Genomic DNA, 26,022 nt, shown 5'->3' on the forward strand with positions numbered 1-26,022 from the left:
CCTGGCAAATAAACCTGATTCTGATTAACTTTTAACGGCCTCATATTCTTTTTTTGTTTTGTTTTTAGATTTTTTACCTTTGTGTGAATCTCCACACATGAACTATTTACAAAGCATGATTGGATGTTGTGTCTGCACTTTGTAAACTGATAATGGTGTGTGATTTATTCAAATGTGTATTTGTCGTCTTGGCCAGGTCGCTCTTGGAAAAGAGATTTTTAATCTCAATGAGTTTTTTACCTGGTTAAATAAAGGAATCTAATCTCCATTCTATTCTATTTTAAATTGTATAGCTGGGCTAAAATATCTTTGGTATCCTTCCACGAGTTCCTCACATTAGTTTGCTGGAATTTTGTCCTACTTCTCCAGATAGTGGGAGTCAGGTTCAGAGGCTAATTTTCTTGCCCACAAATGCATTTCAGAATAAATCGGATACCAAATGGCTTAGAAACAAGAAAGTCAATGTTTTGGAGTGGCCATCACAAAGTCCTGATTTTCAATTTGATGGGAAAAGTGTGTGTGTGTGTGTGTGTGTGTGTGTGTGTGTGTGTGTGTGTGTGTGTGTGTGTGTGTGTGTGTGTGTGTGTGTGCATAGCTGTTTGTCCCGTGTGTCTCTTATTGCTCTGTGATCGACTGTGTGTGTGTGAGATTAATTTCCACAGGACATTTCTTCCTTGGGTTACCATGCATCTCCTTTTTGGCCAGAAACCACAGGGTGTATTATCTTTATTGCATTTGCACACTTTAATCTGTTTGTTTTTTGTGTTTCTTTATGGGTAATGGCTTCTTCCACCCTGAGGGACCTTTCTGCTTATAGCAGTACAAGATTTGTTTTGCTATAGACACTGATACTCTCTTACGAGCTTCAGCCAGCATCTTTACAAGGTCTTTTGCTTTTGTTTTGGGGTTAAAATGCAAATTTCATACTAAAATACATTAATTTGTGGGTCACTATACCCTTCTACTTTCTGAACGCCATTATGGCTCGACCTCAACTGTATGTTCTTTTAATCCGCAATGATTTTACATTGTAATCAATACATTTGAGGTTTATTTAGTCCATAATTGTAATATTTAAACAATTATGGATGAATTAATGTACTTTTCCTTAGTTTTATTTGAATATGACATTTTTAAATCATTAACAGCATGCATACTATGTGCATTACAGATGTATACCCAAAGTTGAAGCTGAGTTCAACAAATGCACTTTTGAGTAAGAAGAAAAACTAAATTTAACCCGTCTATTAACTTTTACGGACAAGTTACACTTTAACTGTGTTTATACTATCGGCTATAAACAGTATACAGGAACATAGCTTTAACAACATGCTGTAGCTGATTAAGATGAGTAAATCAGAACTATGTAAAGCTTTGGATGCATAATGAAGCACAAGTAATCTGGAATAATTTCTTATAATGGGCAATAATACATTAAAATCTTTTAGAGAGACTGTTTAGAAAAGATTAAATGTATTACAACACAGTTTATAAGGCGCTATAAATCTATTTTTGCCTCTACAGATGTATCCGAAAAGCAAAATGTCTGTCTTTTTTAAGGACTTATCTTAGCTCTCTGTCACGGCACTTTTAAAATCACAGTTTCTCTCTTTGAAGCTCTTAGGGGCATTGTATGAGATGTCACATCTGAATATGGTCTTCTCCTCCGCTCTGACTCACATAAAATCACTACTGGTTGGTGTTTTCGTTGCTTGTGACCTGTTTCAGTATACAATGTGCAATTTTAGGATTTCTTTTTACCTCGACTAAAATTAAAACAATCTCTCTGTGGGTATGTGCACTTCTTTAACGTGTAATACAGCACCGCATACAGCATTTCAGCTAAAGATTTGTGAAGGTGCTTCTCTGTAAATTGATCCAGGCAACCCTCTGCTCTGCATTTCACGCAAACAGATGCATGCTTAGTAATTTTGCATCTGATGAACTCCTTGCATTAAGTTTGCACACATATTCTCATGCAGGCTCACGCTCTTTTTTTTTTTTTTATCAGTTTGCAGCAGCAACAGCAGCAGCAACTCTATGTGTGTATGTGTCTGTGTTTGAGAGAGAGAGAGAGGGTGCGTCAGAGGAAAAAGGAAGTTGCGGGATGAAGTTAAAAGCCTTTAACAGAGTGCAGCTCTGCAGAACACCCACTACGGAAGAAAGGCAGAACAAGAGCGCCGAAGTCTGAAAATGAGATAATGAAAGTTAAGTTAAGGAGTGAACATCGAGAAAAAAGAAAAAAGTCTTTAAGGAGAAATTAGTGAAGGTAAGACTAGATCGTTTTAATTTTCATGCAAAAATAATTGAATTAAAAGTGAACACATTTTTAAACAGTTTTCAGGTTTTTGCTGCTTCTTGGAAATGGCTGCATGTGTAACAGTTCGCTGCCTTCTGTTGGCCAACCAAATTATTGCTAACTTGACTAAGACTGAATCTCACTGTATCAGAGCTCAACAAAAAAAGAGCCAAGCTTTTTTATTTTATTTTTTTTCAAGCAGCATACACTGTGAATTAATCTGTCCATACTGTAATTTACAAGACCAGCAAAGATGGAGCTGTGGCGGCAGTGTGCGATCTGGTTAATAGAGTGTCGAGTTCTTCCTGAGAACCACCGGGTCACATGGGAGGGCGCCCAGGTATATCAGCTGCATCTCGCCCACACCTAAACACCTGCTCGCAAATGTACATTCCCCCATCTCTTTACTTCTCGGTTCAAACGTGTATGTGGTCAATGCCCTCAGGTGTGTGACCTGGCCCAGGCTCTCAGAGATGGTGTGTTGCTCTGCCAGCTGCTCAACAACCTGCTGCCTCAGGCCGTCAACCTGAAAGAAATCAACCTGCGGCCACAGATGTCCCAGGTGAATCACACAAGTCTTTTCCTGCTACATTTCCATAGATGATTTCCATAGCTACCACTCAGCCAGCACGCCTCACTGAAGCCCAAGGGCAATACGATAAGAAAATAATGTAATATCTTATCTTCCCTGCTCTGGAAGCATGCAGAGTAGTTGCAGAGATGATGCCGATGAGGTTAAGTTTCAGGTAAACAGTGTTCATTGAAAAATAACAAATTATATCACGCAAGTTATCTATTAAGTCAAAAAAAACCAAAAATGTATAATTCAAGTCCGTTCCTCTAAGTGTAGCCTTTTCTCCGTTTCTTGGTCTGCATAATCATGTAACACATTTTCATATTGCATGCCTAGTGGCAAATTTGACACACCTAAAAAAAAAAGAAGATAGGGGGATTTTTGTGCTGTTCCAATTTTTGATCAATCAGCTGAACATTCCCAGCACTGCGAGCTCTTTGGGGATTTTAATATCTAAAAAAAGAGCAACTCCAATAAATAATGGTGAAGATCAGACATGTGAACACTAAACAAAACACAAAAACCAATTATGGCAGAAAAGAAATATGAGTATATCTTGAGCTTGTCTTAAGAAATTTGTATTAAACTCAGTAACACAATGACAAGAATTTTGGGAATTTGCAATGACAAAAGACGAAAGTCGATGCTTGGTATTATGTGAAATTTTGTTGTGGGAAGTTTAAATGCAATAAATACATTTAATAAAAATTGATCTAAAACAAGGTATAAAAATGACTTAATGTAAGCATATTCTCTGGCATACCAGCTCGGGGGCTTCTACAAGTTTTGGTGAGTTGGATTTAAGACATTATAAAACATTTTATAATGTCCTATGTGAGTTATTGAAAATCTTTCAAAGATACGCTAACCTTATAACATATAAAAAGTGTGACGTTAGTTATCAATAACTCCAAACACATGCCAAAAGGGAAATTCCTCTTAGGTTATGCAGAGAAGTGGGAATCACTGGACCTTGTAGTGTTTTCACAGCCAGCAGACTCTGACGAGGGTGATACAGCTCTCTGCCCAGGGCGGCACAGCTTTGGGGGAGTCATAGTCTCAAAAAACAGCCATCTTTTAGCTTTCTCTCCAGATATGCTTTGCTTTGTTGGATGTCTTGTCAATGGGGAGTGGGCAATCCCTCAGCCCTGAGGACAGTGTAAGCATAGTAAGAAGTCTCTGAAAATGTACTAGATAAAAAGTTTATTAATAATAGTTATAATCGTCATCTAGAAGTACTGTATTAGTACACATTCAGTTAAGACATAACTAAAAGCAATGTCAGCCCTCTTGAAAAATCTGGTTATATTTGAAACAGTTCAAGGCCCTGATGTTTGGATTTCTGAGCTTTTTAGATCTTGCAGAAACGCTGCACATAGACATGCCAATTTATTACTCAACTTCAATTCTCTGAATTCTGAATATAAGCAGAAAATGAGGAATCAAGGATTTTCCTGTTTTTGGTTCAAATATTTTTGAAAGCAATTGGCTAGTTAATGTTTTGTTTTAAAACAAAGAACACTGTGTCATAAATGTAGTCAAACACTGTTCCACTGTTGGTAAAGTATGACATAAGCTGTCCTCGCACTTCTAAAGCTAATAAGGCTAGCTATCATGGTTGGCTTTGAACAAAATGTTCTTCTGTTTGACATCTCTTTTTGACTAATAAAAACATTTATTAGAGTACAACTTCTTCTACATAGTTCGATTCTAATTGAATAGTATGAAGTGTACACATTTTTTCACTTTTTTTGATTGAATTCTGTTTTACATGATAGTTTTAAGCTAGGCAAACGGAGTGCTAGTTCCTGTAGCTAGTATATAGCCTTCTAAATCACTCAAAGAGCTGATGCAAAAGTTAAAAAAAGTCCAAATCAGACCAAAACTGACATGTCTTCACATTTAAGCACAGATCTGGTCCCACGTTTATTGTTTTTGTTTTTTGGGATGGCTATGAGAGGTTCAGAATGGTGAAAACGTACTGCTGCTTCAGGGTACAAGTGAGGTGACAACCATAATTAGCAAAGGGGTCAATGTGAAATAAATTAAGACAGGATGACTTGATAGACATTGACACACAGAGACTGTCTAGTTTTGTGGCATAACCCTTTAATGTAAGTCTTATTTCTGATGCGGTTTAAAGGCAACATTTCCAATCACTTGTGTGAATCTAAATGAGTGTGTGGTGGTGGGTGCCGGGGGGAGGGGAGGGGGGGTGGGGAGAGTGGGGGTGGGGTGCGATTGGGACTTTGCTTGACATTTGCAGTGTGCACGTGAAACTCTGGGAAATCCTGTGAGGTCAGAGTTGGTTGAGAAATATCCGCTAATTAACAGACGGCTGAGGGTCCACTCGCGTGTGTACTCGGCACACTGGCTCTCCTGATGGACATTACACAAGTTGGGGATATTCCTTCTGCTCTTGCACCATTATATTCTGAGTAACTGCTGCATGGATAAATGCGCAACGTTCTTGTTGGTTTATACTGCTGTGTGAAGTGATGTGTGCACAAGTAGCGGCTAGAACTTAATGTTTCCCCTTTTCTCAAATTAGAGTTCTGCATTTAGCCGTGCAGAGGCAGAATGACAAAAAACACAGAGACAAACAGTCAGGAAGGCAAGCATGGTGAGGGAACATTCGGCTCAGGAAGTTACATAAAGCAAATGTCTGACCACTGTGTCACTTAAACTGCTCTGTATGTTTTCTCTTTTTGCTGCATTTTGGCGTCTAAAGTTCTTTTGGGACTTTTTTAAGATACTGCTTTATTTTATTGCATTCTGTTTGAATTTATTTTACCCGTTCTGTCCACAAGATCCGATTTTACACAACAAAGTTCATCATTTCAATTAAACATTTGCATCTCTAGCTAAAAGGAACAGCTACAAGGAACACTGGAGACATTAAGTGTCTCCAGTGAATAATGTGATACAAAACACTAGAGAAATAGGAGAAAGAAGTTAAAATTATTATGGAATCAAGGCATTAATTTCTGATTGGATTGGGTGTAAATGGAGCATTTGCCAAATTGCTTATTTTTAAAGCAAGGATGATTCATGGCTGACAACTATGTCATAAAATCTTGCAAATAATAATTTATCAAACCCTAAAAAAGATGTTGATCAATGCTGAATTGAAAAAAAAAATCAACATGTGTGATATATTATGTTGGGATACTATCTAGGAATGGTCTGGAAGTCACTGTGCCACTAAATGTGCTTTACCTTTGTGGCTTCAGGCTATACAGCATTACACCATGATCAAATGGGTTAATTCTAAGCAAAAAAAGTATGCCAGGCTCGTTGTTCAAAGGAAGAAAAAAATATTTGGAAGCTGTTAATAGGAGCATGTACAAAAGTCACCTTTTGATGATTCAATAAGAGGATAGGTCAATAGCATTGCTAATAAATAGTACTTTTATATGGGTCAAGGTACTATTGATTAGTAGGAGTACTTTTTTAAAGAAACGATCATCTCAAAGGCCAGTGATCTGGAGATCATTGGTTGTTTTGGAGTGAAAAGCCAGACATTATCCTGGATGTCTTACAGCAACATCAAAAATCCAGACTGTTTGCCATCCAGGTCTGTGTCCTCATGGAAATATATCAGGTGGCATGAAAAAGAGAGTCAGTCAACAATCATCATGGACTGTTTACCCGGTAAAATCTTACATTAAGCATGAAAAAAGAGAGCTTATCATGTACAACTAAAACGATAAGTATCCTTAAACTTTAGCACAAAAAATTAAAAGAAATGTTCATATAAATGAGTTGTTAATCTGGATATTTGTTTTTATTTTTGAAGTAAAAAACAAAATCAGCAAAGACTCAAAATCTTTCACCTTTTTTAAATAGGTTTTTTTTATGCAGACATAAGTTATTTATGTTAAATTTTGCTTCCTTTTAAGTATATGTTCTTATTTCTTTTTTTATTGTGTCTTATTTTTTACATCTTAAAAATAAGAAACAGCATAAGATTCCTGTTTTGGTATATCAAAAATGTAATGTTTTTATGAGTTGTTTTGATCTAACAGTGTGCATTTTTAAGAAATCCTCCTGTTTATATTTGGCTTATTACAGAAATAATTTTGCTAAACGCGTTTTTATCAGTCCCTGTTTTTATTTGGATAATATTGATTCATTTATGTGGGCTGCATGGTGCTGCAGTTGTTAGCACTGTTGCCTTGCGGCAAGAAGGTCCTGAGTTTTAATCCAAGCCTGAGTTCTTTCGGCACAGTTTGCTTGTTTGTGCCACACATATATGGGGTTTCTCTGGGTCATCTGGGTTCATCCATGGTCCAAAAAGACAAATGTTAGGTTAACAGGTTTTTAAAGATGCCCTTAGGTGTGTGTGTGTGTGTGTGTGTGTGTGTGTGCGCATAGCTGTTTGTTCTGTGTGTCTCTTATTGCTCTGTGATTGACTGGCCATCTGTCCTGGGTGCCTCTAACCTAGTGAACATTCGAGACAGGAACCGGGCCCCTTTTTACCCAGTAACGATAAGCGGAGTAGACGGTAGAAGTTAAAGATTATTATATGGTGTGGCTGAAAATAAGTGTTTCGATATGGTTTCACTTTATGTAATTACTCGTGAGTTGTTAGTCTGTAAAGTAATGGGTTAGAATGGAAGACTGATAATTAGATAATTTCTGCACATCAATATAATAATGAGATTTTCTGTCAGAGTGTTGTTAGAAACTAGAATCAGTTGTTCCTACAAATGTTGATAGTTTATATACATATATATATATATATATATATATATATATATATATATATATATATATATATATATATATATATATATATATATATGTATATATATATATATGTATATGTAACACCTAGGCTGGTTGCAGTGGAAAAGTAAGTGATGTGAAGTTCAAGAAAAAGAGAAAAAACACTAAACACCAGAATCTAACAAAAAGTCAGTAAACAGTAAAAACAGTAAGTTTTTAAATTCAGAGTTATAGTGAATGTTTTTATTTCTTTTTAGTTTCTGTGCCTGAAAAATATCCGGACCTTCCTGGTTGTCTGTCAAGAGAAGTTTTTTCTAAAGAAGAATGACCTGTTTGAAGCCTTTGAACTGTTCGACGTGCGGGACTTTGGAAAGGTATGAACACAGTCCTTGTATCTGTGTCCAATTGGACAGAGATGCCTTTTCATTTATCAGAACGTAATGGTATAACTTTCTATCTTTAGAAAGATCTGGAGCGAGTGGCGGTTGCAAAATGCCACAATTTGATTTAGAAAATAAAAAATTAAGACTAAGTGTAAAATTTTATTTAAAAGTTTAAACTGAATAACTAATATATTTAATACTCATTTAAATAAATGCCATGAATAAATGCATTTGCGTTTTTCTTGAAAGTAAACATATACATTTTCCACTATGTATTTAATTGTTTCATGGCTGCGTGCGGCTGCAGATGATTAGCTGACTGAGCATTAACCATAAAAGTGGATGGCGGTAATACTGCTCAAGTCAAGATATCTGGTCTGAAAGTATGTATATATATATATATATATATATATAATTTTATCTATTTTTTTAAGTGCAGCCCTGATCATTTTATACTGTTGCTTAATGACCTATTTTTAGATTTAGAACTCACAATCGCTGTATTCAAACTCAACCCTTTATTCCACCAACTTTTTACCAAATCTGCAAATTTAAAAAAAAATTAAAAATACCACATGCTCTCTGTACTTGTTGAAGGGGGCGGAGCTTGGTGACGGAGCGTTTCTGGGTCTGCGTTTGTGATTGGTTGGGAGGATGTAATGACTGTAGTATTAACCTACAAGATAGGCTAGAATACAAAAGGAAGGAAAACTGTTATTTTATTGAACTTTTTATTTACCCTTTAATCCTATCATCGATATATGTCTATCGATCGATATATATTGATATTGAATTATTATCCAGCCCTATCTGAAAGGGATTTACTGTGAAGGTTATCCAAGCAGTAAGAATATATGAATATTTATCAGTAACTCAGTTCACCAAGGAAAATGCATTATATAGATTAACACCTACTAATGCCTTTATTTCTGTTAATTAGGACTTTTTTCCACTTCCAGCTAATAAAAACACAACATTAAGGTCAGAATATTGCATCAGACCAATAACTAAAGCAACATTTTTCATGCACCAATAGGGACTTAAAGGTATAGTGGACGATCCTATTGTGGCTTCGAGCTCTGGGGGATCATCTTATCTGTTGGTTGTCCCACGTGCCAACCATTGTGACACCCTCACGTAACGGCAACGTGTTTGCTCATTCCTTTCTAGATTCCTCTTGCTGCTCATGTGCATTTCCAGTGTTTTTGAATTCAGTGAGCTTCGGTTTCAGCCGTTCATTGTAGCTCCGCTGCTCTCGTCGTATACTTTAAAATTGGCTGAGAGTCCCAAGAAGCAAACTGCCTGACTAGTTTATGAGAAGAAGAGGAAGGCCTCAGAAGAAAGAAATAAGACCAGAGTGTATTTGGGAGATTGTTTTACACAATCTCCCTGAGGACCAGATGAGCAGATAAGATGGTCCTGCACATGCGCTATCATTTAAAAAGGGTCTTGGGTGTATTTTACCTAAATTTCTGGACAAATTGTCCACTCTACCTTTAATGAAAAGTATATTTAATATTGGCTTAAAAGTTGTTTTGTCTTTTAAAAGGTACTTTTAATCTGTCAAACAAGCCTCTTTAAAATGCATATTCTAATTTCTTCAATATGACTATGTATGCTTCAGTATGTATGTGTATTTATTTATATATATATATATATATATATATATATATATATATATATGTAGGTGGAGATAGGTACTATCACTCTCTTTCTCCTTGACCTAAATAGTACTACCCTAAGTGGATATAAAAATTGAAAAAAAGGAATCAAGAAATATTTTGTTGTTGTAGAACAAAACATTGCAAAGTACTATAGATGGTTTCCTGTTCATGCAATTAAACTTTTGGATTAAGAACGACAGAAAAATTTAGAAATTAACATTTTTAAGAGCTGTGATTAACATTTGGATGCCATAATTGCTGAATACAGATTATTTGTAAAATTTGCCCTCTAGACCAAAAGGAAAACGTATATATGCAATGTCCCGCTTCTCTGAAGGAAAGCAAGGTAAACTGGAAACTTGCCTCAAAGTCTGAAGAATCTAAATTAAACTGATAGTGGACAAGATGAATGCGAAGGCAATTATCTGCAAATAAAAGTCAGTGCTGTGCAAGTGCCTCCCTTATAACTATTAGTTCTGAGTTCAGTTCACATAGGTTTAAACTGAATCAACACAAGTTTGTAGCTTTCCACCTAAGCATTGTGAACACAATTCACAGTCCGAAGATGAACTAGTTCTGCCTTAATCAGATTTTACTTGTCAACGTCTTAAATGTTATGCTTATGCTCCATATTAGCTGTACACCTTTTGTTGTTGCCCGTGTTGTGTTTCATATTTTGTTATCTTTGTAATCAGATCTCTGTTGAAAGACTTTTACATGGACAAATGAAGGATAAATAATCCAAAAGAGAACAATATATTAATCAGACGTTATCAATTAGCATGTTGAACATGTCCGCCTAGCATTTACAACCTGGCCTTTGTATCTGTCAAATTCTCTCACGTCCTCTTTCCTCACATAATTAGTATTTTAATTTAGCCAGATTCTAAATAAATTGGTTTAATTGTCAGAAAACAAAATTCAAAACACTTTCTGGCTGGTATTCCTCTGTTAAAATCCGGATTCTGTTTAAACGCATGTGTGCTGCTATTTCCGCTACATCTCTTATCTCCATGATAGTCTTCGAGAAAAGTTGGAGGTGAAAGAAAGCATTAAGCTGCAAACCCACAACTGGATTTACTCCCTGTCTGCAGCAGGATCCCACGCAGTAACAAAAAAAAAAAATGGGGTGCAGAAATAACTCAGCATTACTGATAACTTTTGATGGCTGAGCCTTCAGCTTAAGGTGAGCTGTCAGTAAGGGCTCCTCACAGAGACAGAGTACAAAGACACACCTTGACAAAATTCTTCGAAGGGAAATGCTGCCACCCTTTTTTTTTTTTTTACAAGAACAAAATAACCCAAGTCGCCATTTATGATTTAATTTCCTCCCAAACAAAGCACAGTCTAGTGAAACCAAGGAGAGCTGCGCTCAGTTCGAGTTGTTCTGGTATAAAGCTGCATCGTGAGTTAAAAGATCTCCGCTGCCTGCTCCACTGCCTTCAACACCCTGTTCAAAAAGCGGCACATCTTACATTAATGAAGTGCATTTCTGTTACGTGTAAATGAGTTCACAATTCACACAGAGCTCTGGGTGCCAAAGTGATACATTTTGCACCTGAGTAACTTTTAACACTTCAGAGTAAATTCATTTAAGAAGACCCAATGCAATTTTAAAACACATGTGGCCAGTTTTTTTGTACCTACTTAAATTACATTGCTAATATATATTATAATTTATTGATTAATAAATGTTATGTATTAAACTCTATAACGGTGTGAGTTACGCAGGCCTAACAATTACAGTCCCGGCAAAAAAAAAAAAAAAAGAGGAATGTGCGACACACCGATGCCAGTGCAAAAAAAAAAAAGCCAAGCCATGAGCAGAGTTTGGACTAGTTACTGCAGCTTGCAGATTACCCACACAGCCCCAACAGGAAGCACATCGGTAATTTTATAATTTGAAAGGGCTGAGTGCGTGACTTCTGTGTTTCGCGGCCCTCTTTCACTTTCTGTGTTGGTGCGATAGTTTAGAGTGAGAGAAAAAGAGGGGGCCTTCAGAAATGGGCACTCTTTAGACTTTGGTGTAAATGAGGAAGTTCTGCCTTCAATAACAAAATTAGTCAGCAGGGCGCTGGAACCTGGACTCTTGGGTGTCTTTTTATTTGCTTCCAGTCTGTTACTGTCTGTCACTGATCTTCTTGTTTAACTTTGCTGCTTCCAGCCAGCCAGGCAGTAAAGTACAACTTGTAACAGTGAATGAAGTATTTCATCTATATAAAATAATTTAAACGTAAACTCATCAACAAAATAATTTATGGGATATACACTGAATAAGTTACTGATGGTAAAATGTATATTCTCATTTAATATTCAGACTGAATTTGTTATAGTCTGTTAGATTTTGTCAGTAAATCAGAATATGTTGCAAAATGCTAAGTGAAACATTAATTTTATAGATTCATTCGGACACACACACACACACACACACACACACACACACACACACACATACATATATATATATATATATATATATATATATATATATATATATATATATATATATATATATATATATATAAAAGTTTATATTTGAAAATTTTGATGAATATGGCTTACTGTTCAAGAAGAATTCAGTTTCTCAGACAATTAAAATGTTGCACAAGACCAAAGAACATGAGTATAATGCAGAAATGTAAGCTTTCAGGAAGGGATGTCCATTTCCTGTAAAGTGCTTTCACTCAGTATTTGGCCTGACCTCCTTTGGCATTGAATTACTGAAGCTATCAGTCTCTTGTCCTGCTAAGGTGTTAAAGAAGTTGCTTTAATAACAGCTTTCAGCTCATCTGCATTCTTTGATCTGCCGTCTGTCATCTACGTCTTGACAAAACTCCATAGATAGGTTTAGGTCAGGGCAGCTTGCTGATCAATCCAGAACAGTGGTACCTTGGTCAATAAAGCAGGTATTGGTTCTTTGGACAGTATGAAGTCCTTATGGAAAATTAAATCAGCATCTCCATAAAGCTTGTCAGCAGAGGGAAGCATTAAATGCTCTACAAGTTCCTGCTACATGGTTGCTCTGACTTAATTGATTTAATTAAAAACAGTGGAGTAAAATCAGCAGATGACATGGCTCACCAAATCCTCTCTTACTGTGGAAACGTCATGCTGAACCCGAAGCAGCTTGTATTCTGTGCCTCTCCACTCTCCGTCCAGATTCTGTTTTTGTAGCTGATTAATCAGAAGGTAAGGTAAGATGCCGCGGAGGTTTGTTGTTCAGGAATCCATTAGCCACCTCTTGAACCGACACAAGGAATGCAACAATGGTACCCTCCGTCCTTGACGTGCCCGAGTGCGCTCGCTCTTGAAACAAGGACTCAAGTCACAGTCTGTGTGAACCTCTACAAAATTCTTGATTGGCTTTTGCTTCACAATTCCCTGAAGCCCGTGGTTATTTCCGTTGCATCTGCCCATTTTTCTGCTCCACTTTTTTCTTTCCCCTCAAACTCCGTTGAACATTTTGGGATAAAGCGTTCTGTGAACAGCTTGCTTGATTTCACGGCTTACCCTCCTGGTAAAAGACTGTAGAACCTTCAAGTCAATAGTCTTGCCCGAGATAATGTAATCAATAACATCATTCTGGTCTTGTGTACGGTAATATTCAATGTATCAGAGAAACTGGATTTTGATTGATTTCCGTCAGCTTTAAGCCATGATTCCTATTAAATAATAGTAGTAGAACAGAATAGAAGAATCCGTTTGTTGTCCCACGGTGGGGAAATTTGGGTGTATCAACAGCAAGTAAGGAGAAAAGTCCACAAAAGAAGAAAAAATATTGTAGTTGTTAAAAATGGCATATATTTAGGTTAAATGAAATGTGTCACTGAGTAGGGCGTGCTAAAAGTGTACAAAATGTCCATGTTATTTGTGCATGAAAAACATCCACAGGCTAAAAAATGGAGGAAAAAAATGGAATTAACAGCAGGTATGTAAACAGTTATTGAACTTTGTTGGGAGCAGTGTTGGTCAGAAAGTGTAACAGCTGCTGCCTCCAATAGACAGGCTGCTGCTCCAAGAAACTATACCATAGAAAATGTTAACAATACAAATAAAAAAAGAGTCTTAAGGAGCCCCTCCTGCACACTGTAGAGTCAGCTCTGGCTCCTCCTGCAAAGAGCACCAGTATTGTATCTCCAGTTCAGTTCATTGTTCAGGTGAACAGCCAGGGATGTGTAAGAGTTGTTGTGCTATCATAACACAGTGTTTAAATTATTTAATGTTTAATAAATAGCTCTCAGTCTGTTAGGTATTGTCCAGTGAACCTCAGCCCAAACAGCTAATATTAGGAAAATAGTTGAAAGGATGATTCGAGCACTGGCGTTCTGTTAACAGCAAATTGCGCACATATAGAATAAACGAGTGACGATTTCTTTTCAAGTTCAACAGTTTATTAACAGAAATAAATGAGCATCCAGAGAACACCACTATACAATGCTGTTTATCTGAATGAACACTATATTTCAAACAACAAATCCTCTCTACGAGGCTAGTGAAACTTAACTAAAACTACTAAGCCAAATGAAGATAAAAAGAAACCAAGGAACTCTGTACACACAAAATACAGTGGTTGATCATCATCATCAGAATGATTCAGTGAATCCTGGTTCACTGCAGATCCGAGTTAGAGAACTAAAGTTCATCTTAAAGAATACGGAATGGAGTTAAATTAGCTTAACTAATTTAGAACAACATTTGATATGTGTTTCAACCCATCTACAATGTAACTCCTGAGTTAAACAAATTATTTGAGAAAATAACATTTTAAAGAATGATTTGCTCGGTGAGAGCCACCTCAGAGTCATCTATGTCAATGTCAGTTCTCTGGATGTTCACCTGTGTCAGTGTGGTGGGTCTGCAGCTACTCCTTGGGTTTTCCCCGCGTTGATCAGGAGATGGTTCCACTTTACCTGACTCCGCCAGATAGATTTGCTCCGCATATCCATCTGGAAACCTTCCGTTGAAGTAATTTTGGGAAGGGGCGAAAATACTGGTTAGCTGATTGGCCTATGTTGGTGATAGACGGGCCAAATGAACCAATCAGATTTGTCGTCGCTCGTAACAGAGCGACGACGAAAACACAACCACAAGCCAAGCTACTCTTGCTGCTGCAGGTAAAGGCTCGTTAGCTCAGCAAAGAAATACTCTGTAATTCCGATAAAACTTGCTCGATAGCCACGCTAACGCTAGTTTCATCGGCTGAAGCCGCCATGTTCTTTAGACTGAACTGTCGCGCTTCTCGTTGCGTCACACCTCAACCCGCCTCAAAGCCAACGCTGATTGGACGTTCGTTTGGTGAACGGCTCCAAATTTTCTTTAACGGAGAGTAGCCAGACTGATCTGCGAGTGAAACCTTGAAAGCTCGCGAGATCAGGATGGTCTCACGAGGCTAGGTTCCACTGGCACCAGTCTACAAAGTCCTGTGTCCACTGTCTGGACTCTGAGTTTATAGCCGTGTTTCTACCAATGTTCCTTTTTTCTTTTTTACACATATTTTGAAGTATCGCATTAGAAAAGGTTGATGGAAACTGCGAAATCGAAACAACTTTCCAAAAAAGAGTCAACGGGAGATGGAAACACATTTGCAGAATAGGTTCTGACGTCCCAAACATTTTCTCACATGACCGATCAGCTGTTTTCCGCTCTCGCCGTCTTCCTGGATGTTCACTTAACGTGCACAGAATTGCATTTCTTTCTTTACGCCACCAGCCCGCCATTAACATCACCAATACTTGACAGGACAGAATGATTAGAAGACGCCTGATAGCAACACGTTCCTGAAAAACCGCTCTCCTTTTTCGCTCCGATGTGGGGTCCATGGCTAGTTTGAAACCTCTGCTTCCTGTTTATTACAGCCATGCGTAACGTCACCTTCTGACAAAATGACACTTTGCATGGCCTGGTTCATTTGCTACGCACCAGTGGAAGGAAACGCGCCTGATTTACATTTTCTTTTTTGCAACATTTTTGAAAGTTTGCTCAAAATTTGCTTGACAATCAGATGGAAACATAGCTTATGGTAGAAACAACTGAGAAATTCTGAAGGTGCCGGCGTGGGGAGTTGACGGAGAAGTCTGCAGTGTAGAGGATGAAGAGGAACGGTGCCAGCACATTTCCCCCGTGGGGCCTCCATACTGCAGCCTGTCAGAGAGACAGCCTGGTGTTCTAACATACGGCCAGGGAGGGAGACCAGAATCTACTGGGACATGTGGTGGTCCACTCCTCACCGCTCCACCGTGTCCATCAGAAGTCCCAGCTGGATGGTATTAAAAACATGATCCTCACCGTGCTTCCAGGCTTCTCCAGATGGATCAGAGCTCGGTAGATGATGGCATCACCCGCCCCGATACCAGGCTGCACTGCAAAAACGGATCTAAAAATAAGTAAAACTTTTCTTAAAATTTGTGTTTTTGTCCTAGATTGAGCAGGTAAATAAGATTATCTGACAATGGAATGAGTATTTTTACCCCTAAAATAAGATAACTAGATATATTGCACTCGAAATAAGACAATGGAGATAAATTGTTCCTATTTTAAGTGCAAAAATCCTATTCTATTGGCAGATCATCTTATTTACCTGCTCAAATCAAGGAAAAATACACTAATTTCAAGAACATTTTACTTATTTTAAGTTCCGTTTTTGCAGTGTGTTAGGCAATCTGCAGTGGATCCAGCAAAGACCTCACCACTCTGTCGGCCTATCTGCAGAGGTTACCTTATATACCAGTGATCGGACAGAGAGCAGTTCATTCAAATATTTACTTCTCCAAAAATCTTTCCTTCTGTTTCTGCCTTGAATGAAAGCGGAAATCAAACCGAAACAGTCAAAAGTTGCTGACTGCGAAACATGCTCTCTGGTTTGATGGGGAATCTTCTCACTCTGCGCCGTTAAACTAAACCGTGGGCCTCGCCGAAAGAGGAGAGCTGCAGTCCTGAAATTTAAGGGTGGATCTAAATAATGTCAAGAATTAAACATTTTTAAGAAAAGCATTTCAATGAATTTTACACTGTGTAACATGAAAAGTAACATACCCTTGAGTTCACACTCAGAAGTTCTGACCAGAAACAGAAGTCATTTTAATATCGACCGCTGTGACATATCTCAGAAGCTCTGACCACATCTCTCATATAAACTGGTTATCTTAGATCACTCAACCTAAGAAGACCGAAACTAGACTGAAACTAAATTATTCGCTGTGTACTTGAAATGTATTTATCGGTGTTACCCAGACTGCTCTGTCTCTTTCTCGCGTTCTGCATTTCATTAAGATATGGTTGTTTTTTTTTGTTTTTTGTTTTCTAACTGTGGGTCTTTTTGAATTACAGGTTATGAACACTTTGTCCATCCTGTCCCATTCACACATTGCTCTACAACGAGGACTTCAGTGAGTACATGTCTGCCTCGGACATTCTGACGTTAAAGCTTTTTAGCATTTAATTTGACTGTAAAAAGATATAGGGTCCTTTGAAGTGTTTGTTTTTGGTGTACGGCGTTTTAAACACACACCAAGCATGAGGTGGCAGCTCCCCATCAGGTGACTTCACCTTTATGGTGAAAAAAACTCCACACTTTTTTGTGCTCTGGACTGAAAGTCTCCATCACGCTAACATTTAGGGGTTTAATTATCTTGGGTTTGTTTTTCACAACTGATGGTTGGATGGAGCCAGAGATGGACATCAGGGTTTGCTTGCAGTAATTAGGGCTCTGCTCCCAACTGTGAAGGCAAAGGAGTTTACTTCATCACTGAAATGGTCGTTCTACTGCTCAATGGACGGATGGATGGAGACATACAGTATATTTGAGTTTCATATTGAAATCTTGGGTTTTATTTCCATTATTTCCATTTGCACATGTTTCTTAAGGCAGTGGTGTCCAAACTCAGCCCTCGAGGGTCCGTGTCCCGCATGTTTACGATGGTTTCCTGTTCCAGCCCCCCTGCATCAAGGGAACTGGTCGTTACCTTGCTACTGGAGAAATATGCTCGTTAAGCCATTTGAATCAACAGTGTTGCAGCAGAAACACATCTAAAACATGCAGGACAACGGCTTTTGAGGACTAACTTTGGACATTCCTGTCTTAAAGTCTCACCGCGGCATTTCAGCCGAGCTGGAGTGGTGAATTTCACCAGACCACCATAGAACTATGAATTATTTTCTTTTTTATCCATCCATCCATCTTATTGTACATTTGGGGATGTTTGTGGGATGATTATCCTTTTAAATAGTCCATTCAGAACTAAGCTGTACCACCAATGGCCTCATGTTCAGTTCTATTATGCTTTGATCTCAGTGGTTTTCATTTGACCATGGGCTGATTAAGTCCTGTGGTGGCTTAATCAGCCCATATAATCAACCCTCGTCCAAAAACACAACATCTACTCTCCAAATCATATTTGCCGATCCTAAAAACTGCTGGATAGGGTGTTAACCAATATTTAGTGCCTATTAGTCCTCAGTGCAGCTGTCCTAGGTTAAATTCCCAACCATGGGACTTACTGCATGCCTTTCCTCCTACTGTTTCTGCCCCTTTTCTGTCTAATTTCTATCTTGAAAGGCTGCTAGTGCCACAAAAATCTGCCCCAAACATTTGGCTTAAAGATGAACAGAGTGAGGTTGAATCCCTGTAAATGGAAGAAAATGTGTGGAAATTATAAGCAAACACAACAACCAAAGTTCACTGTAGAGGTAGACTGTGGCTTACGGAGTATAGTACGATAGCCTGAACTTTACTTTACATTTCAACATCAAATATCTTCACTAGAAAGTGAAAGGGGAAAAAAAAAACTACATTTAGTTTTTTCAGCGGGTTGATCCGCAGTGGTTCAATGTTGCAGATTTCAGACAAGAAACCTTTTTCAGCAGAACCTTTCTCAGTTCTTTTACATTTCAAATGTAATATTCTGTAACCTGTTGAAGTTATTAATTACATTTACACATGTTTATGATATAAAAAAAATTTTGGGTTGAAAAACCAAAAACACTATTTTAGACTTAGGCACCAGTATGATACAGTGTTGCTAACAATAGGTCCCACACCCTTAAAGAAACGGTACAATTTCTTCAGATTGCATTCTGTTTTATAATGCACTACAGACACCCGTCTGTGTACTTTCACCTCATCTGCCCTCGCTCTCATCCTGCTTTTTGCTTCTGCATCAGTCTGACTTCCTCCTGGCAAGTATTCTTGCAGCTTTTCCCCTTCATCTCTCCTTGTGTGTGCAATTTTCACCATGCTCTTCTGAAAGTATTATTTCTGACATTTCAATACATTTGCATGGGTCAAAGGCTTTTTTATTCTGCACGCATTATACTACCAAGAAAATCCTCTGTCTTTATTTACACATTTTTGAGAACACAAAATTTTCGCTTCAGAGTTGTTGGCAAAAGTAGGGGACATAGAACCTGTCATCAAATTGCATGTAAGTGTTTTTAATGGTACACAAAATGGTACAACACGTGCATTTAAATATGTTTCTCTTCACCAGGCCTTTCCCTTTGGAGGGATCTGCTCCCGATGATGAGATCTACAGCGGCCTTTCTGACCAGATAGAGTAAGTTTGTTTTTTTCTCAGAAATGATATATTCTTAGTCTTTATGATTTTTTTTCCTCTAATTATTTTAATTAGAACACGGGTGTGTTGTTGCTCTATACAAAGTTAATTACCTTAAGTCAATAGAAATAGTGCTCAATACAAGTTTAAACACTTTTTAAAAACAAAAATAGAAAATTCTTGATGCAATCTACTGGGTTTCCTTAGATAGGAAATTTTTTTGACCAGTCTGTATAATCTGACCCAAACTGTATAATCTGATTGCATGATTGAATATGACTTTGAAAAGTGCCTTGAGATGACATGTTTCATGAACTGGTGCTATATAAATAAAATTGAAAAGAAAAATTGATAAAACAAATATTACAGCAGATCTGCTTCTAGAAGTCAGAAAGAAAAGTTGCTAACATATAAGAAGGGATTTTGTTGTAATAAAAATGATATGACACATTTAGTGTACAAATATCTTTAGTTTAGGAAATCTAACATAGCAATACATTTATTCTTATTTCATAAAGAGAGGTTTATTTATCTAAAGAAGCATAAAAAAACAGATGTGTAATTTTAAAAGCTCTTTAATAATCAAAATATTTTCTTCAAATGACATTCACAGTGACTTAAACAGCCTCTCCTCAAACTATCCCTAATTATCTTTAAAAACTGTAGGTTAGTGTTGCATTAACCCTACACTGATATCTAAGAAGACACATTAAGGATGTTTGTGTGACGTCTGTCAGTGACACCGTGGATGAGGATGACGACCTGTACGATTTTGTGGAGGACGAAGATAACGAGGGGGACGAGATCTACGAGGACCTGATGAGGACAGACGAGCAGCCTGAAACTGTGAGTGCCTCTCACAAACTTTGTTCCTCAAACAGAGCGGCGCCTGGTAACCTAAAACTCTGCCGGTCTTTGGCAGTCGTCATTTTGAACTTTAGAAATGAGTCAGGTTAACCTCGCCACCTGTTGCTTGACTGAGGGCCCCATGAAGCAGGAAAACTTTGAGGCCCGGCGTTGTGGTCTTTCACTGTGAGAAAAAGAAATACGGTCATGTTTCTTTTTTTTTCTTTTTTTGGTTAGACTGGTGGAAAGTTAGTTGGCTTCACATTTTGATTAAAAAAAATAGTTTTCTAAGTTTAAAAGTGTTGCACAAACCAGTAAAATAGGTTAATTTCTATGTATTTTTATGTTTCTTTTTCAATAAATGTGCCATTTTTATTCCTGCTTTACTAGTTGTATCCTTCATTTTTTAACTCTTAAGAGGAGTTTTAAACCGGAATGTCTTCCTGAAATGTCAATATCTGCTCTGTTGACTAAACAGTACTTTCCTGATGTTGTTGTTTTTGTCCGTGGAGAAAATAGATGTTCATGTAAAGGTTTCAAATATTGTGGTAATAGTTACATTTATTTTAGGCAAAGCAAGGCACGTTTATTTTTATAGCACATTTCAGTAGCATGTGCAATTATGCATCTTTTGGAGCAGTTTATGTAAGGCTGTGATTGGATGATTCTGTTTAGACGAATGAAATTATGTTTAACTATGTTTGGTGCTGTCTTTGTCACATTTAAGAGCGACCAGACAGTTTCTCTTGGATGTTCAGAGATCTAAACTAAAATATATTGCTTTGGCGACCAAAATGTAGTGGAACCATAGAATCACTTAACCATCTGCTAAAGACTCATCTATTGTCTTTGAGATCATAAATAGGTTTTGTAGCAGTTACATTATTTATTTTATGTTTAATTCAGTATATTTTCGTATATTTTACTCATTCTTAAAATAGTTTTTTTTTTAGTTTTGCAAAATAGTGAAGCACTTAGGTCAGCTTTTGGTGTCTTTCAGTGTGCCATACATATACATTTCACGTTGACGCTTTGCTGAAAAGAAAACACGGGTCTAACCACATAGGGAGAACTGTCTGGCCTTGTTTGACATTGTGCGTGCTCTGGTTCATGCAGCAGCAGAAGACTGGTGTTGACAAGCGAGAGTGCTGCCTGCAGGAAATACGACAGACTGAAGAGAAATACACTGATACACTGGAATCTATCTTACAGGTGCGTGCGCACACACACACACACACACACACACACACACACAAACTCAGTCTCATAATACACAGTGCGCCTCATGTTTAATGGCACCATTGGCACGAATGTATGAAAAGTCTTGAAATAACTTTGCCTTTTTTTGCTGTAACAAGAAATTTTGTTGTATTTTGTACACTTTAAAACAACCACAGCTGCACCAAAGTGCTACATGTGTAAAACAAAAAAAGAACAAACAGGGAAAAACAAAAATAGAATCAGTAAAAAAAAATTAAAATAGAGTAAAATTCAAGGAATAACGTGTTTTTTGAAGCGTTTTAAAAATGGACAGCAAAGGGGCACATAGATATAGACAAGCGTAGGTGAGCAGCCGTTTTCTTGCAGTTATTAGAAAGAACAGCACATTTAATGGTATGTTCTCCCATCTTTCCCACTTTGAAGAAGGTGATGCCACGGATCAACCTGAAAATAGGCATTGTGTAAAAGATAAATCCATTCAAATCACAGCTTGGATTTTCTAAACTGTCCACTGAGATTAAACTACTGCAATTTAAGGTGAATTTATTTTAAGGCAATTTACATATCTTTAACCGTTGTCCCAGTAAATGTGGTGGCGATATGCTGTGTGTATCTACAGTCACGTGAAAATAATTCACAATTCATTTAAAAAAATGTTCACATATACATATCTTGTCTCATTTATTTATCTCTGGGGAAAAAAGGGATTTGATTCCACATCAAAGAAGTACATTTTTATTCAATAAATGATACATGTGAACATAAATATACATCAATTCCAGTTAGGGAAAATAATATCCCAATGAGATGAAGATCTTGACTCGGGCCAGGACTTTCCATTTCTGAATTCTCAGCCAGTCTTTGCTGGGTTAGCTGCTAAGTTTTGGATGCAGGCTTCAGTTCTGATTCAGTTTTTATTCATTTAAAGGAAAACCTTCCAAAATTATTAAACCTCAAGCTGCGTCACAGATAGCAGGAAATTGTTGCTTTTTTTACGGCAGCTATGCTGTTTTTAGTTTAGGTCAAACATGCCCTCTGTCTTGGTGCCACAGACTTTAATTCAGATTCCAGAAGGTCCGGTCTGTCTCTACTTTCTAGCAAACTTTACTATGATGGATATTTTGGGGTTTTTAGAGTCTCCGTTTGACATCTCGTGGTTCAATTTTTGAGTGAACTTCGCTTTGACTGCCACATATGTGCATGGTGACGGCTGTTTTGAATGTGCTTCCCTTGAAAACTACTTTACTTACAATAAAATGGGAGATTTGAAACCATTTCAAACTCCTTACAAGACTCACAAACTGCTCCAACCGTCCTTTTGAAGGTCTCAGTTAGCGCTTTGGTTCTAACCCAGGCGATTAGTCTCTATTCTGCATGCAGGAGCACACAGACTGAGGGTCTGTGGTTTAAATCAGAAAGCTGAGTAATGACGTCCTCATCCTTTCCACCTGATGCGACAGGCCTGTTTGAGGTTTTTAGCCATTTTAAGTGGAAATAAATGTGTGGTTGTACTGCCCTGTTACTTCACATGAATGTACATATAACTAATCAGTTATAGCGATGGCATACATAGGTTTTCAGACATTTCTTCATTCATACATCCAGCCTGTACACCTGCTGTGTTTAGGTGAACAGCTGGATAAACTCTGATGTGCCAGGCCATTATAAAGCCTTTAAAGTGTCTTTGAACAGACATTCATGAATATTTCCCCTGTTTTGTGCAGCACTTTATGAAGCCCCTTGAACGGTTTCTTCAGCCTCACGACATTGAAAGTATCTTCATCAACGTAAAGGTAAAGAGATCATTTGGACAGACCCTTAAATCTCAGCTTTGAAGGATTTTTTTTTTTTTTGTACGTTATACATTTGACTTTGGGTTTTTTGTAGGACTTGGCTAAAACCCATCGCGGTTTGCTGGAGGAAGTCCGAATCTCAATTTTAAATCACGGAGCCAAAGATCTTTACCAGGTGTTCATAAACTACAAGGAAAGGTATGCAGCACCAACAGAGGCTCCCGTACACTAACCCGTTTGTGCTAATCAGGAAAACAGCAGACGTTACATGTTTGAGTATTCAATATCCAACCTCCCTGCAGGCTCCTACTGTACGGCCATTACTGCAGCCAGGTGGAAGCAGCGACGAAGCACCTCGACAAGGTGTCCACCATGAGAGAGGACGTCAGGATGAAACTGGAGGTGAGGACGTCCCACACTGTCAGAAACAGCTCCAGCCAACCAGGAAGACAGAACGCTGCTTTGTTTGCTCATCTGTGCTGCATAAGCAACTTTAATCCATTGAGAGGAAACTGACTGTGTGACTGGTTCTGTTTTTTTTTTTCTTTTTCTTTTTTTCTTTTTAAATTCATGGGCGGTACCTACTCTAGCAGCAGTGTCCAGAAGTGAAAAGGAGAACTGAGCTTTTGATTTTCTTGATTTCACTTTATCATGAAGAGATGGAGGCCGGTTCCGAGCCATTATTTATGCATTTCATGACTCACCTCCTTATCATTTCTCAACTACAGGTTTCAGCATCTTCTTAATCTGAATTAATTTAAAAGATTCCAGGAATTAGCATGTAAATAATTGTCTAACACAACTCTTAGTCCTAATGTTGAAGAAAGTCTTCCCTGCTATTTGGACCTAGACGTTTTTGAGGAAACAATCAGTAACGTATTTCTTAAAAAGTGATAAAGCTAATTAGATGTAGCTTCATTTTTCTAAAAGCTCATGTTTAGCAACAGTATGTTTCTGCCAACCATAAAAAAAAAAACATCTCTTTTAAGTTTTACAGTCCAGGTTCAGAAGCTTTGTTCTACATTTTGTATATTTAAATCAGGGCTGGACGATATATTAAAAAAAGCACATCGCTAAAATAGAAACCATATTGATTGATATCGATAATTATCTACAAATTCAAAACATATATTTTGAGTGCAGCCCTGCCATTTTATGCTGTGGCTTGGTGACCTATTTTTAGATACAGAACACACAAACACTGAATTCAAACTCAACCATTTATTCAACCAACTTTTTTACCAAAACTGCAAGTTTTTAAAAAAGAACGCGTGCTCTCTGAACTCTTTAAATTCATTTCAATTTTCAATTCAATTTTATTATATAGTTGCCAATTCATGAAACATGCCATCTCAAGGCACTTTACAAAGTCAAAATCAATCATATTATACAGATTGGTCAGAAATGTCCTAAATAAGGGAAATCAGTTGATTGCATCAAAGTCCCGACAAGCAGCATTCACTCCTGAAAGAGCGTAGAGCCACAGGGAGAGTCGTCTGCATTGTCCATGGCTTTGCAGCAATCCCTCATACTGAGCAAGCATGAAGTGACAGCTTCTTTAAAGGGGCGGTACTTGGTGATGGAGAGTTCCTGAGTCTGTTTGTGATTGGTTGGGAGGATGTAACGACTGTAATATTAACCTACATGGCTAAAATGCAAAAGGAAGAAAAACTGTTCTATTAAACTTTTTACTGACCTTTTATGTTTCTATTATTGATATACGACTATTGATCGATATATATTGTTATTGAAATATCGTCCAGCCCTATTTTAAATGCACATTTAGATTCACATAAGTCAGGTGAATATATAACTTTTTAAACTAGTCTTAAGCAACATTTCTTCTCATCATTTGTTTTTTCTGAGCATCTTCAAGTTTTCTTTTTACTTACCGTAAGATACTTTTTCACTTTCAGTTCTGCTCTTTATTATATTAAGAAGAAATCTTTTTTTTTTTTTTTTTTTTTGTTAAGCTTCTTATCTCTGACAGAGCGTGCATATGTAAGCGAGCACAAAACACTTTACATGTGCCAGACCTTTGAAGTCATAGAAGTGGTATAATAAGATGCAGAGCGTAAACGCCACAATGAGATGTAAAACCATGGGGACATTAACGGAGAAAGACACAAAACTGACCAAAATTAGATATCAAGTGTGACCAAAAATAGAGCAGGAAAACACAGAAGGACTAAAATTGGGACATGAAATAAAATCCAACCTGAAAGAAATGCAAAATGTCCACAGATGCACACAAAGTAAACGTAACATAAGGAAAGAACTACCTAGCCCATCATATAACTAAATATTAGTGATATGATTAATGCAACAGTGATGGCAGATGTCATGAAAAACCAAAGATTTACCAGAGTTAGACATGACAGCTACGATAACACGTTTTTCTCTGAGTGAAACATACTGGCTGCAAACAAATACAGACATAAAATGTGACAGAATGAACAAACATAGGAATTACTTACCATTTTAATATCCACATTTAGCTTCCTCAGATATTAACTTCCTGTTTTCTTCCTCAGGAGTGTTCAAAGAGAGCAAACAGTGGCCGTTTTTCCCTCAGAGATTTACTCATGGTTCCAATGCAGAGAGTCCTTAAGTATCACCTGCTGTTACAGGTCTGTGTGAACACTCGCTGTACATGAACCCACCCTCTGTGCTTTTGTTCTTTGGTTGAATTTTATGCAAACATGATGTTTGAGTTGCGTTAGGAGCTGCTGAAAAACACCACACACGGACCCTACCACCACCCAACGCACAAGGACAATATCCGAAGCAGGTCTTGATGATGCAATGAGAGTAACGCGGGTTAGAATCATTATTTTTTTTTTTACTAATCCTAGAAAACAGAAAGCGTTTTTATTGCAAGTTGCTCATTTCTTTGTGTATTCTCAGGACTTAGCTCAGTGTGTGAATGAATCAAACGAGACAATGACGTCATCAAACAA

The 26,022-nt window shown here is 37.6% G+C and overlaps 1 protein-coding gene across 1 annotated transcript in view; it reads left to right on the forward strand.

Moving 5' to 3' along the window:
• LOC118560579 (proto-oncogene vav-like) overlaps positions 1 to 25,860 on the forward strand; it is a 38,301-nt gene extending 12,441 nt beyond the window's left edge. Inside the window, exons 3-15 of the mRNA XM_036131719.1 lie at positions 2,066 to 2,269; positions 2,543 to 2,639; positions 2,745 to 2,861; positions 7,862 to 7,978; positions 16,978 to 17,036; positions 19,137 to 19,202; positions 19,940 to 20,048; positions 21,165 to 21,260; positions 22,994 to 23,062; positions 23,157 to 23,260; positions 23,365 to 23,464; positions 25,597 to 25,692; positions 25,786 to 25,860. Of these exons, the coding sequence (XP_035987612.1) occupies positions 2,553 to 2,639; positions 2,745 to 2,861; positions 7,862 to 7,978; positions 16,978 to 17,036; positions 19,137 to 19,202; positions 19,940 to 20,048; positions 21,165 to 21,260; positions 22,994 to 23,062; positions 23,157 to 23,260; positions 23,365 to 23,464; positions 25,597 to 25,692; positions 25,786 to 25,860 (1,095 nt within the window). The 5' untranslated portion in view covers positions 2,066 to 2,269; positions 2,543 to 2,552. The remainder of the gene's footprint in view (positions 1 to 2,065; positions 2,270 to 2,542; positions 2,640 to 2,744; positions 2,862 to 7,861; positions 7,979 to 16,977; positions 17,037 to 19,136; positions 19,203 to 19,939; positions 20,049 to 21,164; positions 21,261 to 22,993; positions 23,063 to 23,156; positions 23,261 to 23,364; positions 23,465 to 25,596; positions 25,693 to 25,785) is intronic.
• Positions 25,861 to 26,022: the final 162 nt, after the last annotated feature.

Source organism: Fundulus heteroclitus, unplaced genomic scaffold (assembly GCF_011125445.2).
Source record: "Fundulus heteroclitus isolate FHET01 unplaced genomic scaffold, MU-UCD_Fhet_4.1 scaffold_453, whole genome shotgun sequence".
Classification (NCBI taxonomy): domain Eukaryota; kingdom Metazoa; phylum Chordata; class Actinopteri; order Cyprinodontiformes; family Fundulidae; genus Fundulus; species Fundulus heteroclitus.